Raw genomic sequence first — 13,694 nt, 5'->3', positions numbered from 1 at the left:
TCAAATCTGGCAACAGAGTGGGCAGGACGCAGTGTCTAATAGTAGCAGTAAGCTAACGAGAGGCTACGTTCAGCTGGTGACTCGGGAGTCGGGACAGAGAAAATGTCAGGAGTTTGGAACTATTTTAAAATTGAAAGCGAAGGCAGTGTAACAGCCAGATGCAACGTTTGCAAGGCGGAGGTTCCGCGTGGTGGAAAGAACAGAGCTATGTTCAACACTACCAACCTAATACGTCACCTGAGAAGCAAACACCTACAACAACACGAGGAGTACACAGCGGCCACTCGGGTAACGGCACTGAAACAACCGACACTTTCTGAGACATTTAAAAGGAAAGAGAAACTGCCCCAGAACAGTGACAAGGCCCAACAAATAACAGCCAAGATAGCTGAATTTATCGCTTTGGATGACTAGCCGTTATCTGTGGTGGAGAACGTGGGGTTTCGCCGTCTCATGGAGCACTTGGAACCACGTTATGAGTTGCCTTCTCGTCACTACTTTACAGAGAAAGCTCTGCCTGCCCTTCACAACAAGCTTCGTGGCCACCTGCAAGCCCTGTTAACAGACGTGCCAGCTTTCGGATTTACCACAGACATATGGAGTTCTTCTGTGTGTCCAATGTCACTCCTTAGCTTCACTGCACAGTGGATCGACTCCCAGTTTAATTTACAACATGCGACCTTGCAAGCTCAGAACTTTCGCGGATCTCACACAGCAGATCGTGTGAGAGAGGCGATCGAGGGGATGCTTAACAGTTGGGGAATAGATAAGCCACGGGTCCATGTGATTTTGCGGGACAATGCGCGAAATATGGTGAAAGCCATGGATGATATGGAAGTAAAGAGTGTGGGCTGTGTCGCACACACGCTCCAACTTGCTGTGCATGAGGGTCTGCTGTCTCAGCGCAGCGTCATAGACGCACTGGCCACCGCGAGGAAAATTGTTGGCCATTTCAAACATTCCCCGTTGGCCTATTCCCGGCTGGAAGATATCCAGAAGGATCTGAAGATGGACGTCAAGCGTCTACAGCAGGACGTGCAAGTGAGATGGAACAGCAGCCTCTACATGCTGCAGAGCATCCTGGAGCAAAAGCGGGCTCTCTCTGTGTATGCAGCTGACTACAGCCTGCCTACCACACTGACAGCCAACCAGTGGACCCTGATGGAGAAGACAGCTGAGGTGTTAGCTCCATTTGAGGAACTCACGAGGGATGTGAGCAACCCACTGCATCTGCAGCTGATGTCATCCCTGCAATAACAGGTTATTATTATAATAATAATAATAATAATAATTTTCTATATTTTTAAATAAAAGAATAGAAATGTTTTATTTTACTATAATTATTTTATATTCTAAATAAACCATTCATCCATCCATTCATTTAATTCATTCAAACAGCCCTCAAACGTGTACTCTCTCGGGAGAAGACCACTGACCAGGGGGTCAGAACAATGAAGAGCACGCTCCTAGAGGCAGTGGAGACCCGCTTTGCTGAGGTAGAGGAGGAGCCACTGTACAGCATCGCCACTCTAGTGGATCCAAGATACAAAGACAGGCAAGTACAGTAAATGAATGTACCATTTGAATGCTATTATAATCGTATCTATTACGTTATGAATTATGTATATCAAACCAACCAGTATTCATTATTCAAGCCAATTTCTATTTTTCTTTCCTTTTAAATTTAGGTCTGTTAATAGTTAGATTTGTATAGAAGTAAGGCAGTTGCCTGACTTAACTGTTGTGCTGTGTGGTGTCTTGTCTTATGTTTTTCTTTGTTGTGGGTAATTGTTACATTTATCTATTTTCAGATTCTTCACAAAGTCAGACAATCTGAGGCTTGCCACGGATAACCTCATCCTGGAGGTGGCGAAGATAGAGAGGGCTGCCAGTGAAGAGCCAGAGGAAGCAGAGCCTATGCGCAAGACACCACGCCAAGAAGCAAGCAGCAGCCTGGGCAGCGTCTTGGACGAGATCTTGGAAGAGAATCAGCTAGAGGCCCGGTCCGTGAGTACATCAGCTGATGTCCAGGTACAGACCTATCTCTCAGAGCAAACCAGCCCTAGGAAAAGCAATCCTCTACACTACTGGAAAGATAATGCTTCACGGTTCCCCTCACTGGCTGCTGTTGCAACCAGGTTTCTCTGTGCCCCCTGCACCTCTGTGGACAGTGAGAGACTCTTTAGTGCAGTGTCCAACGTCCTTGATGAGAAAAGGAACCGGCTCTCACCTGACAGGGTAGAGATGCTGATTTTCCTTAAAAAAAACCTCCACTTAATTGTGAAGCCGGAGAGTGAGTAAGAAGCAAGAGTGCAGAGCTGACCGTCTCTTGATTTAAAAAACAAACAAAAAAAAACAGTTCCTTGCAATTTTATATCCATGTTTTTGTTTACATTTTATATTTGAATTGTGTTACTCCAGTACGATGTATGTAAATATAATACTTTGTTTATTCATGTTATGTTAAGCTGCTGTTGTTCATTGCATTAATACTAGACTAGTTAGTCTTAGGGCTAGAATTTTGCACTAAGCCACATTTTTATTTTATTGTATTATTTGTGACTGAATGTGAACTTGTGAAGCTAGTCAAGCTACCTCTTTCCAGTAGAGTTATTTTTGTTTTGTTACTGCACTATCTGCACTCAATTTGTTTACATGGTTATTTTGTGGTGGACCACTGATAAGCTTTATTTTGTTTTGATCCAATGTTGCACAACTGAACTGATCCAATGCTGCTGTGAAAAAAAGAAGCTATATCCATGTTGGATAGAATGGGTAGTTGGGTACTGTCATTTAAATAAAAAAATAACCTTAAGGGACAACTTGAATGCTTTTTCCATTTTTTTTCTCTGTTTTTTTCTCTGTTCCACTCTGAGCCTGTTTTTCAGGTCTCAGGCTCGAAAATGACATTCCCAGAACAAATGACCATATCTTCCCTTCTAAAAGGGTTAAATTAATAATCTTTGTTCTCAAAGTAATGATAAACCTGTGAGTTGGATGTAGAAGTGTCAGAATCAATATAAATGTTTTTTATTTTAAAGAAAATTCAGATTTTACATAGTAAAAAACTGTAAATTATAGTGTCCGTCCAAAAATTATTTTTTACAGATAGTGAAAACTACCCTTGGATGATGGGTTAGTAGACTAAAAGCTTTAGGAATCCAAAGTACAACATATAATAAGTACCCTGTATCAAGATTGATGCAAAACAAGTGAAATTTGACCTTTTTAGAGAGATTTAGCCAAAAACTGGGCCATCTGGGGTCATTTGGGTGGATTTGACCTATCTCTGGCCCCCCTTGCTCGATTTGGTTGGTTGACATACCCTTGTGACCGTTAGAGCCAATAGAATCGAAGGGGGAGGCTCCCACCCAGACACGTTGTAAAGAAAAAATGTGGTTGCTTCGCGTGTGGAAAACGAAACCAAACTGGAGGAATGTCTCCTTCTGGAGTTTGGAAACTAAAACGCAGTTGTATTGCTTATGGATTATCAGAAATAATTTCAAAGAAGGCACAGACACATAGGATGAACCTATGGATTAACTGCAGCATCGTTTTTTTATCGTTTTAATGCCATTGAAGACCACTTTTGACCAAGGTAAGCCATATTTACGTGTTTAGCTTCTTAGCTCCACATGTGATGATGTACGCTTTCGTTTAGAGCGTCGCGAATGTTTATCACTGAGTGTTGAGGAGGGCACCGGTAGATTCAGTGTCTCCAGGACACCAAAAAAGAGTGGTTGGTTGTGCATCTAGGATAAGTAATAAGGGAGTTATGAGTGAGTTTAAGTGCCTTTGTAGGTCCCGTTTTTTCGCTTGAGGCTAATTCAGAGGCTGAGTGCTAGCAATGTGGGTTTTTTTTGAAAAAAAAAAATTAAAAAGATCAGTTAGCTGAGTTTCTTCCCGTTACATGGATATAACACATTCATAGTTTTATTCAATATTAAGATTCCTTAGACGTTGTTTCCTGCAAATGACGCGTTTATCCGCCCGGTACCGGGGGGAAGGTGTGAAACAGGTTTTAATGCATTGCATAAAGATCGGATCGGGAAAAATCGGTATCGGCAGATTGTCAAAATCAAATGATCGGAATCGGATCGGGAGCAAAAAAAGGTGATTGGGACATCCCTAGTCTTCATGGTATCTAACCTGATCTTTTTCAATTGCTCTGAGTTTGTAATCATCATCCTCGAAATACCTTTTTCTAAGACCGACTCTTACTATCTCTTGATAATCTGCATCACTATACTTTTTCATGGACGCATCCCTAATCCTTTGCTGGTACCCCGTGTTACTTTTATAATGCAGTTTAATTTGTGACCTGTATATCTTTTTTAAATATGTTGAATGCCTACGACTACAGCTGGCAACACTCTCTGCATTGTCTTTAACCCCCCTTCCCAGTACAGATATCGACACTGCTACGCATAGACCGTGTCTCTGACAAACCCCCCACTTTACAAAATTCAAAGCACCTTTGTTCATCGTAAGGTTTGATACAAACCACTGGCTCAAAATGATTTTTATCACAATGTTTCAAGTATATTTTTTCTTTTGAAAGCATTGCACAATTACAAGTGTATTTGAGCCATTTTTCCCCACTGCAGATAAAAATGTCCACTCCAAGAGCATTTGCTGTCCCTTGGATTTCTACATCTGTGGCACAATGTCCTACATACTTCATCCGAGACTTCTCAATGTAGTCTGAAATTGAAGCAGATCCCCCAACTACTTTAGTTTGTTCTGCGTGATTCATCATATGCTTCACAACAGTCTTTCTAATCTTTCGATGGCTCTTCTGAGAACCACTGAGAACATGAGCTACCGCTCCGAAGAAACTATTGGCGTCCTCTTTAATTTTTTCGGTCTTACAGACCACACCTAGGGACCCAGTTACTGTAGGTCCCTGTACATCCTGCTTTTCAAAGTCTATATTACACTTTGTGCAAAGTGTTTTTGCCACTTCATTGCACAAAGGATTAAATTCAAGAGTGACTTTACTTACATCACTCTTTTCCACACAATCTGTGTCCCCAGCAGACGATGTACCATGCGTTTGTTCGGTAACCCTCCTTTTGCCTCTAGTTGTCCGTCTGACATTGTACAGTCTTGGACAAGAAGTGTCAAATTTGCAATACCCATAACAACTCTGCAAATTAGGTTGTTTTACACACACAACAGTCTCATAATGATTACCATTGCGGTTTTCCAAATAAACCCCCTGATTAGACAACTGCCCGTTCTCGCAACTATATTTTAGCCAGCGTGGATCACAATATGTGAATATATTAACTCCAAACGCATCTGCTGCTGCTTGAATTTCTAATTCTGTTGCCCAACTGCCAACCTCCCGCATTTTGGATGTGCTGAGGTATTCTGACATGGAGGAGGTCAAAATACGCTCATAAGGCACAGCATTGCTCTGCATTTGATGAACCACTGCACGCCTAATTATTGTGTGATGGCTTTGTGTACCACACACAGCTTGACTCACTGCTCTAAAGAAACAGTTTCCGTCACCCTCTATTTTTTCATTGAGACATGGAGCCCCTATTAAACCAATTTGTGTAGACACAAAATCTACTTTTTCTGAATGCACATGTAACTGCTCACAAAGAGCTTGTGCAAGTTGATGACTAAGAGGATTAAACTGCAGTCGTCCACTTCTTACTTCTTTGACAAAAGCAACGTCTGAATTATCTGCGGTAACATCACTCTTTTTAATTTTTTTGCAAGCAGAAGATCCCTTACGAATCTTACGCTTTGCACCCATCTGAATGTTGGTGCAGCCAAGTGTGGACTGAATAGTTGAACTACAACCCAAATCAGTCTCTGTCGTTTTGGGAGTCACTCTTGGACCCAAAGACAGATTACTGCTTTCAATTGGGCCTATGTGAGTGACTCGGACACCAGCGATCTCAAACTGTTTTTGAGACTTCTTGAGGAACGCTGCAAATGTCCATATGTATTCAAACACGTGTTCAAGGCCTCTGAAATACGGAACAACACTACGCCCCTCGCCATCGCTCATCCCAGACGCACATGGGAGTCGACCACTGCGTAGTGTCCACCTTGACCAATGATGGCACATGTAGCGCCATTCATTGTCAGAAAGCACGTGTCATATGTACTACACATGCTTTCCAGTGCGTATTTTAAAGTGGTTTGCACACCCTGATCAATGTGATCACCCTCAACCACATCCACATCTCCAGACACAAAGTCACTGTATTGAAACAGAAATCTTTGTCCGTCGATAATGGTCTCCTTGGGCAGATCTGGAACCGAAAGTAGACTGTATCCTCCACTGATACCTTGTTGGTCACGCAGGGAGGTGTACAGATTGTCACCAAGTACAACAACTTTATCCAGGTTGTCGGTCTGCCATGTAAACACGCTGTCAATGTTGTGTTTGGCTATGCCTACCAAACTGACAGCCATGCACTGAAGTCCTGCATATTTAAAGCGTTGATCACCCTGACTGAATGTTCCCCTGACACACCCCATATCCCCATCAATGACTCTAGCCGTCTCCGAATTAACTTCAGCTGCTTTCACAGAAAGTCTTGTAATGCTAAACTTCTGTGCATTCAATGAATTATTGAGATTCCTGATGTAAAACATCAGGTCATTAATGCATGTGTTGAACACGGCTACAGATGTGCCATAACTGGATGCTAACCCAGACGCAGCACGTGTGCCACAATCAACGACCACAATACAGTCATTGTGTTGAATAATGACACTGGCTGCGGAATTTAGGCTAAACAGACACATGCCATCCCTGGATAAGTGTTCAAGCAGCTTCTCCGACAATACCTGTTCCCCTTCAGACAAATTGAATTTGCCGTACACTGGCAGACCCATATTGACGTTCCACTTACGTCCAAACACACTGGTCTGCTCAACCAACCTGCACAAGTTCTTTGGCTTTACAATCATTTTATGGGCTTCCCCTAATACAAACGAGTTAAGCTTTGACCCTGCAACACGTATGGCATCGATATCTGTACTGCTCCACGAACACACAGGCGCAATCAAATGTTTGATCGCAGCCGCTATAGAACATGCAACAGATATTTTATTGTCAGAAACGGATGCATACCTCACAACAGTCCCTGCGACAACAGCCAGCTGCACTTTTTCTGAACACATGCAAGCATAGCCCTTACCTGTTCTGCATCCGTTGTCCTCATCAACATCCACTATCACGCTGGGTGATGGCTCCTTGCTGGATGATGGCTCCACGCTCAGTGATGGCTCTGCGCGGGGCAATGGCTCCTTGCTGGATGATGGCTCCTTGCTGGATGATGGCTCCTTGCTGGATGATGGCTCCTTGCTGGATGATGGCTCTGCGCGGGGCAATGGCTCCACTCCTGGCAATGGCTCCACTCCTGGCAATGGCTCCACTCCTGGCAATGGCTCCACTCCTGGCAATGGCTCCTCCTAGAAGAAAATTCATATATAAAAAAACTGCTAAAAACACTATGTGTCTTAAATTGTTTCACAAACGTTTAACTAAATAATAGAAAGATATACAATTACTAATACAAAATGATTATTGTTATATATTAACTTTTGTTTTTCTACTTACCCACACACATATTGAATGGAACTCAAAAGAGAGGTTTCTTGTCATTGATTGTGTACACTTGAAACAACGTTGACTGCATGCAGGCGAACAACTGAAACTATTTTATTTTAACAATGAGCAAAAGTAACTATGTCAATAAATTAGCATGATTCATTCAAATGTCACTCTGAAAGCACATCGTTCACACAAAGAGCACAGACCTGCTGCTCCACAGCAACTGTCCCTCTACTGGTAGGTGGCCGTAAAATCACCTCCACAACAATGGGAGCTGCCTCCCCCTAAAAAAACAAAACAATTTAGTAAACTTGAGAATAAATAACACCACCGATATTCGTGTAACTTCTTAGTTTTAAACAAGTCCTATATTGCCTTTAAAAAAGAAGAAAACAAGAACAACCTGTCGCTTTGCCAGGGTTTTCTTGGAGGCAGGAGCCCTCTGCTTCAGCTCCAACTTTGCTTTCTAACGTAAGGAAAACAAAATGATTAATCCTCCACTAATAACTCCTTATGGACAGTATAAGTTGTCCTCACTGTAGAGTTTGTCAGGAAGGATACATTTTATAATAGGGCATCAACCAACATACAAACAAATTACCTTTTGTGGTGTTGGAACCGGTGGTGTGCACTCATCAGGGCCAGGAAGATGGGATGGACTAATCTTGTCCATCTCAACCAACATTGCACTGCTAAACCACACAGGTGTCAGTGGAAGATAACTCTCCTCCAATTCCTGTGAAATAAAAAGGAAGAAACACTGTTTTAGAAAAAGAAATGCACATATAAACTGCAATAAACATACCCCAATGATTTCAAAGCATACTACAAAGTTGACCTACCTCCTGCTGAACAGTCCCTGCTTCTTTAAGTGCATCAATGGACTGCTCAGGTTCATCGTGTTGGCTCCTCTGTAAAGATAAATAGCATAGCTTGTGTTAATCAAATGGGTACTCTTCCATCATTATCAAGGCAAACTGCTCAGGGAATATCACTCTTATTGAAAGATGTCTGCCACACAATTACTTTCCTGCCCTGGCCGAAAACTGTCCACTTGGAAGGTTCAAGGTTCTTTATTGTCAATCTGACATAGCTACAGAGTAATTATGCAGTTGAAAATCTTATAATTACTCTGTAGCTATGTCAGATTGACAAGGATCCAGTTGCGGTGATTTGGCAACCTCTCCTTTGACAATCACCCTTGGAGTGACTCTCCTCGCAGGCGGTGATCTTCTGTGGACAACAGGAGATGGCTTCGGCTCGGCTGGAACAAGTTGCATGTATGTTGCGTTCCAGATAGAACCGACCAGGATTGGCATTCCCACACTGTCACTCAAGTGTACCTGCAAAAACCAGCAAATACAAATACATTTACAAATAGCACATAACCTTCAATATGTTTTTTCAAGAACGGAACTTGGAATTTCAGCTACAAACAAGTATACAGAGAAAACGTTTCCATTTGCCATGTCACTCACGCCATCTCTGCTCCACAGGTCAAGTTCTTTGAAAGGGAAGTACTCTGCAAGCGGTGTGTACTTCACGCCTAAAAAAACCAACAACATCAATTACTAACATATCCACACAGATATTATATTTTGCTCTTTTAAAACAAAGAATAATGAAAAATAGGAAAATGATAAAAATGATTTACGGTAGTACTTGAACCTAAATATTTGTTAAACATACCCATACGTGCCGCAACACGACGAAATTCCTGACGCATCATGTCTTGGTAGTCAGGGTCAACGGTAAGGCGCGGGGGGAAGTCCATGGCAAAAACCTAATCAAAGTTACAAAGGTACGCTATTTTTCACAATTTGTTGATAAAAATGTCAATTTTTCAGAAATTCATAAACATACAACCACATCAATAAGAATACAAAATGTAATATTATAAGAACTATAATAAATACAATAAAAAATAAGCTTACGTTAGGCCAGCGACTGCAGGCAGTGGCGAGGAGCTTCGCAAAGTCCTCTCCTGCTTCGGTGATGGTCCTACTGGATGTCAGGTTGTTGCTCGGAGCCATCACACAGACTGCATCTGGTGTCCTAGGCAGCACAGCATTGGCTGCCTCGGTTCGCAGCTGGGTTGCGCATGCCCCCGGTGTGGACATGGCACCAAAGGAAAACCTTCCCTCTGGCATCTTCACAATTCCATCGACGATGGAACGGAGATGTGAAGCTCCAACAAGGAGGACAAACTGTAACAACAGAAGACATTATTTCAAATGAAAATCACTAATGATTACCCAGACTTTGTTAACAAAATCTGAAAACAATTCATACTTCCTTGTCTGGAGACTCCGCTGGTATGACCATCTTGTGTTGTCGTCCGGTCAGGGACGAAATTGGCCATTTCTGCACTCTATGGCGGTTACCCGTACCGCCAGCGGCTATTTAAAAACAGAGAAAATGACACCGACATTAAACTTAATGAACCTTTACAATTCTTAAATTATGTAAGCAATAATAACACACCTTCCTACAATAACACCTGTAAACGGGCACGTGCAGAGGATTTTAGAAGGGAAAGGGCTCAAATGCATAAAGGGTCCTACCGGTGATTGAATTTTAAAATGTATATATTTCAAACAAATCCATGTTTCAAACACTGCTTCATGATAGTTATCTAAAAATGAATGCAAAGAAATCAAGTGTATTTCAGTCAATTCTCCTCATCATAACTAGCTCGCTTGCCCACAGAGGGGTGTATCTGTGCACGAGCCTGCCTGTAAAAAATGCACATGCAAAAACATTTTACAATGATACAACCAAAATGGACACCCTAAACATATACAAAATTGAATGACAAAATCCTCGACTACTTACGTGCGAAACTGGCATTGCCAGGCTGCTGATGTCCCACACGTGTCCCAGCCAAGCGTAGCTTTGCAGCCTGGGAACGGCGGGACGATTTACCACGTGGCATCTGAAAGTATGTAGGCATTGTTAGAATTAATAAAGACATTAGCAGACCCCTTAAATAGTACAAATAATTACGCAATTACTTATTTCAACTGCAACAAAAGCGTACAAGTCCATTAATAGTTGATGCATCCTGTTCAACAAAAATGTACTTACTGTAACTGCTCACGAGATAAAGCTGGGTGTTGAAGGTAGATGAGTAGCCGGTGAAGTTAAATGGGTAGCTGGTGAAGAAGCTAGATGAGAAGGTAGATGGGTAGCTAGTGAAGAAGGTAGATGAGAAGGTGGTGAAGGTAGATGGGTAGCTAGTGAAGAAGGTAGATGAGAAGGTGGTGAAGGTAGATAGGTAGCTAGTGAAGAAGGTAGATGAGTAGGTAGATGGGTAGCTGGTCAAGCCGGTAGGTTGTTTAACTAGAACAGAGAAGAAACTAATCAGCATCACAGACATGGAAATATAATTACTTAACACAATGTACAATACAATCGCATAGCTTAGCATACAATAGTTATAAACAAAAAAATTATCAATTGTATTAGAAGCTGCTAATCACTTAGATTTACACTAATAAAGGGCCTATCTGTTTTCATTATACTTTATGCTACTGACAGTGTCTTGGACCACAACTCACCGGTAGAGAACTGCTCAAAGCTGTCAATCTGTTAGGAAAACACAGCATTAAACCCTGCAAAGAAAAGACTGGAAAGTTCCACATATTGTCATGGTATATGTTACTACAAACACTGTCTTTGACCAACACTCACCAGTAATGAACTGCTCAATAGTCGTCACTCTGTGAAATTAAAATTAAAATTAAACCTTGCAAACACAATGCTTGCACACATGGTGATTAAACATTTGGTCCACGTTGTAAATGCTTAAATGCTCTTGCATTTATAAAAACAGGATAATACAATTACCATAATATCATTCTGTGAAAATATGAATTCTGCATAAAGAGTACTTTTACTTTTGATATTTGGAGTACATTTAGCTAACAATTGTGCTAATGAGTACTTGTACTAAAGTAGAGGATCTGATTACTTCTTCCAACGTTGAATATAGTATACCTTGAAATATATTTAATTGTTCATAGTTGAATGACTCAAAAAATTACTTTATTTAAGCTATGGAATCATTTAACCAGCTTTCCTTTGTTCATAAATGACAAAAATAAGCTCCTTATTTTAGACATTCTGCTTTAACCAGCTTCACAATTAATTCACAAGAGGAATGATCACTCACCCCAGACAAGATAAGATGAAAGAGAGGACAGTCTCTGGTTTAACCAAACTATATATCGAATTTTAAAAAATGAGCGACCAACCACAGCTCTCCTTCTTTAAAATATTTTTGTAATTTCCCTCCAATCGAAATATATAATATTAACATTTGAATGTCAACTGCTTGCTATGCAGACATGTTATGAAAATATCACACATCAAAGGGTCAGGTGCAGAGGTCCCTGAAACAAAGAATGGATTATGGCTGTTGTAGTCTTTACCACCATTGCCATATTTGTAGTCAATTCAATCATAGTTACTTCAGTGTTCAATAGTTTTTTGATTAAAAATATAACTGAGCTATAGTGTGTCTGTGTGTGTCTTAACTGTCATCCATGTCAGCCAGGGGCGCACATAACTGGTACGCAGGTACGCATGCGCGGCAACAATCTGAAATGCTTACCGTAACTTGTGTCACAAAGCAGAGTCGGTCTCTAAAACAGCTGATCACAACGTTCACACGCTCCGCGGTCACGAAGCTCTGCACCCCCCCCCCCCCCCCCCCCCCCAGGGTTCCTGCAGGTTTCGCCAACTCAAATTTAAGACTTTTTAAGACCTTTTTAAGACCACTTCGAATAGAATTTAAGACCTATTTCACGGCAAGAAAGTATGAAGGAAAATTGCTGTGAAAGAAGAAATACGTCCCATAATTACTTACAAATCAAATGTATTCATGTTCAACATAAGAACAATGACTGAACATAACAGCATAACAGTACAGAACTGTGTTAGCCAAAAAGTGTGTATGTGTCTCTGTGTGTGCTTGTGTGTGTGTTAGGGCTGTGCAATTAATCGTATTTTAAATCGCAATTACGATTTTGGCCTGCCACAATTACAAAAACAACATAATCGAAAAAAACTATTATTTAGCTTTGCTAGGTTGTGACAGTGCACTACGACATATTTGATCTAATTAATTTTAGTCTAATTTATTTTTATTTATATATGTTTAGTAGCTTGTGGAAGTGCGCTCCAAAATATTTGTTGATCTTGTTTATTGGTATTTATTATTTTGATATTATTTATTTAAATATATCATTTATTTAATTAATTTTTGTATTGGTTTTTCAGTTGAATTATACGTTCAGGGTAATCAACAGTTAAAAAGATACTGTTCAAATTATTATTTGTTTTAAAGTTCAATAAATGGATGTTTTCAAAGTCAATGAATAATGTTATTTAATAATCGTGATATCAATTATTGACCAAAATAATCGTGATTATGATTTTTGCCATAATCGAGCAGTGTGTGTGTGTGTGTGTGTGTGTGTGTGAGAGAGAGAGAGTGAGTAACAAGAGCTATATTCAGAGCTCTGCTGCCTTGGCTACAATCTTTCATCGTTGCTGTTGAATGATTGGTGTTTAACTACGGTATTTAGCGTATACACTACAGCACCTCCGCTTTTAGGGTTGACGTAGACCCAAACGTCGCCCGGAGGTCCAACGGTGTTGTTGCGGGAGCTGCTGGACTAGCTAACGCTGCACTAGCTAACGCTACATTAGCCAAACAAACGCTAATTTCTTTTGCAAAGGGTGCAGCAGGCTTCAAACACGTTCCCCTCCACTGATTTCAACCAAGCACTAAATTCGATGTTTTCCAACCAAATACGGTTGAACTTACACTTCCCCATATTTATTTGTAAGTAGATTCGAAGAGACATGAGTTTCTGACTGCCGCTAGCTGAAGCTTGGTTGCTAGGTTACTAGCTGGGTGTTCTCCGTTAAGGGGCCGGGGGAAACAAAGTTAGTGATTACTGGTTCCATGTTGATTTATTTCAATACAAATTGTTGGGGGGAACTGAAAGGCTATTACCGTTACTTCGCAGCCCGGACATTTCCCCCAAAACACATTTTAGACGCGATCGCAACACAGAAGTACCTTTCAAATCCCATC

At 41.0% G+C, this 13,694-nt stretch overlaps 1 protein-coding gene and 1 long non-coding RNA gene across 2 annotated transcripts; both read right to left on the bottom strand.

Annotated features, from left to right (window-relative positions):
- Positions 1-7,755: 7,755 nt before the first annotated feature.
- LOC117487820 lies at positions 7,756-10,214 on the bottom strand. The gene is made up of 10 exons (XM_034136539.1): positions 10,205-10,214; positions 9,881-9,987; positions 9,523-9,795; positions 9,278-9,371; positions 9,067-9,134; positions 8,788-8,931; positions 8,431-8,499; positions 8,190-8,324; positions 7,992-8,054; positions 7,756-7,872 (listed from the first exon to the last, which is right to left on the bottom strand). Exons 1-10 carry the CDS (start codon positions 10,212-10,214, stop codon positions 7,756-7,758), a joined length of 1,080 nt encoding a protein of 359 aa, XP_033992430.1.
- A 283-nt stretch (positions 10,215-10,497) lies between these two features.
- LOC117487896 lies at positions 10,498-11,312 on the bottom strand. Its single transcript, XR_004556457.1, has 4 exons — positions 11,282-11,312; positions 11,149-11,176; positions 10,676-10,930; positions 10,498-10,523 (listed from the first exon to the last, which is right to left on the bottom strand). It is a non-coding gene; the product is annotated as an uncharacterized LOC117487896 (long non-coding RNA).
- Positions 11,313-13,694: the final 2,382 nt, after the last annotated feature.

This window comes from Trematomus bernacchii, unplaced genomic scaffold, assembly GCF_902827165.1.
Source record: "Trematomus bernacchii unplaced genomic scaffold, fTreBer1.1, whole genome shotgun sequence".
Classification (NCBI taxonomy): Eukaryota; Metazoa; Chordata; class Actinopteri; order Perciformes; family Nototheniidae; genus Trematomus; species Trematomus bernacchii.
This window is presented reverse-complemented; position numbering and strand designations above follow the sequence as displayed.

Coding starts and splice junctions, on each gene's coding strand:
- LOC117487820 (XM_034136539.1), bottom strand. Junction 9,796..9,880: donor CGGAGTCTCCAGACAAGGAA/GTATGAATTGTT, acceptor CTGTTGTTACAG/TTTGTCCTCCTTGTTGGAGC. Junction 8,932..9,066: donor ACCTGTGGAGCAGAGATGGC/GTGAGTGACATG, acceptor TGGTTTTTGCAG/GTACACTTGAGTGACAGTGT.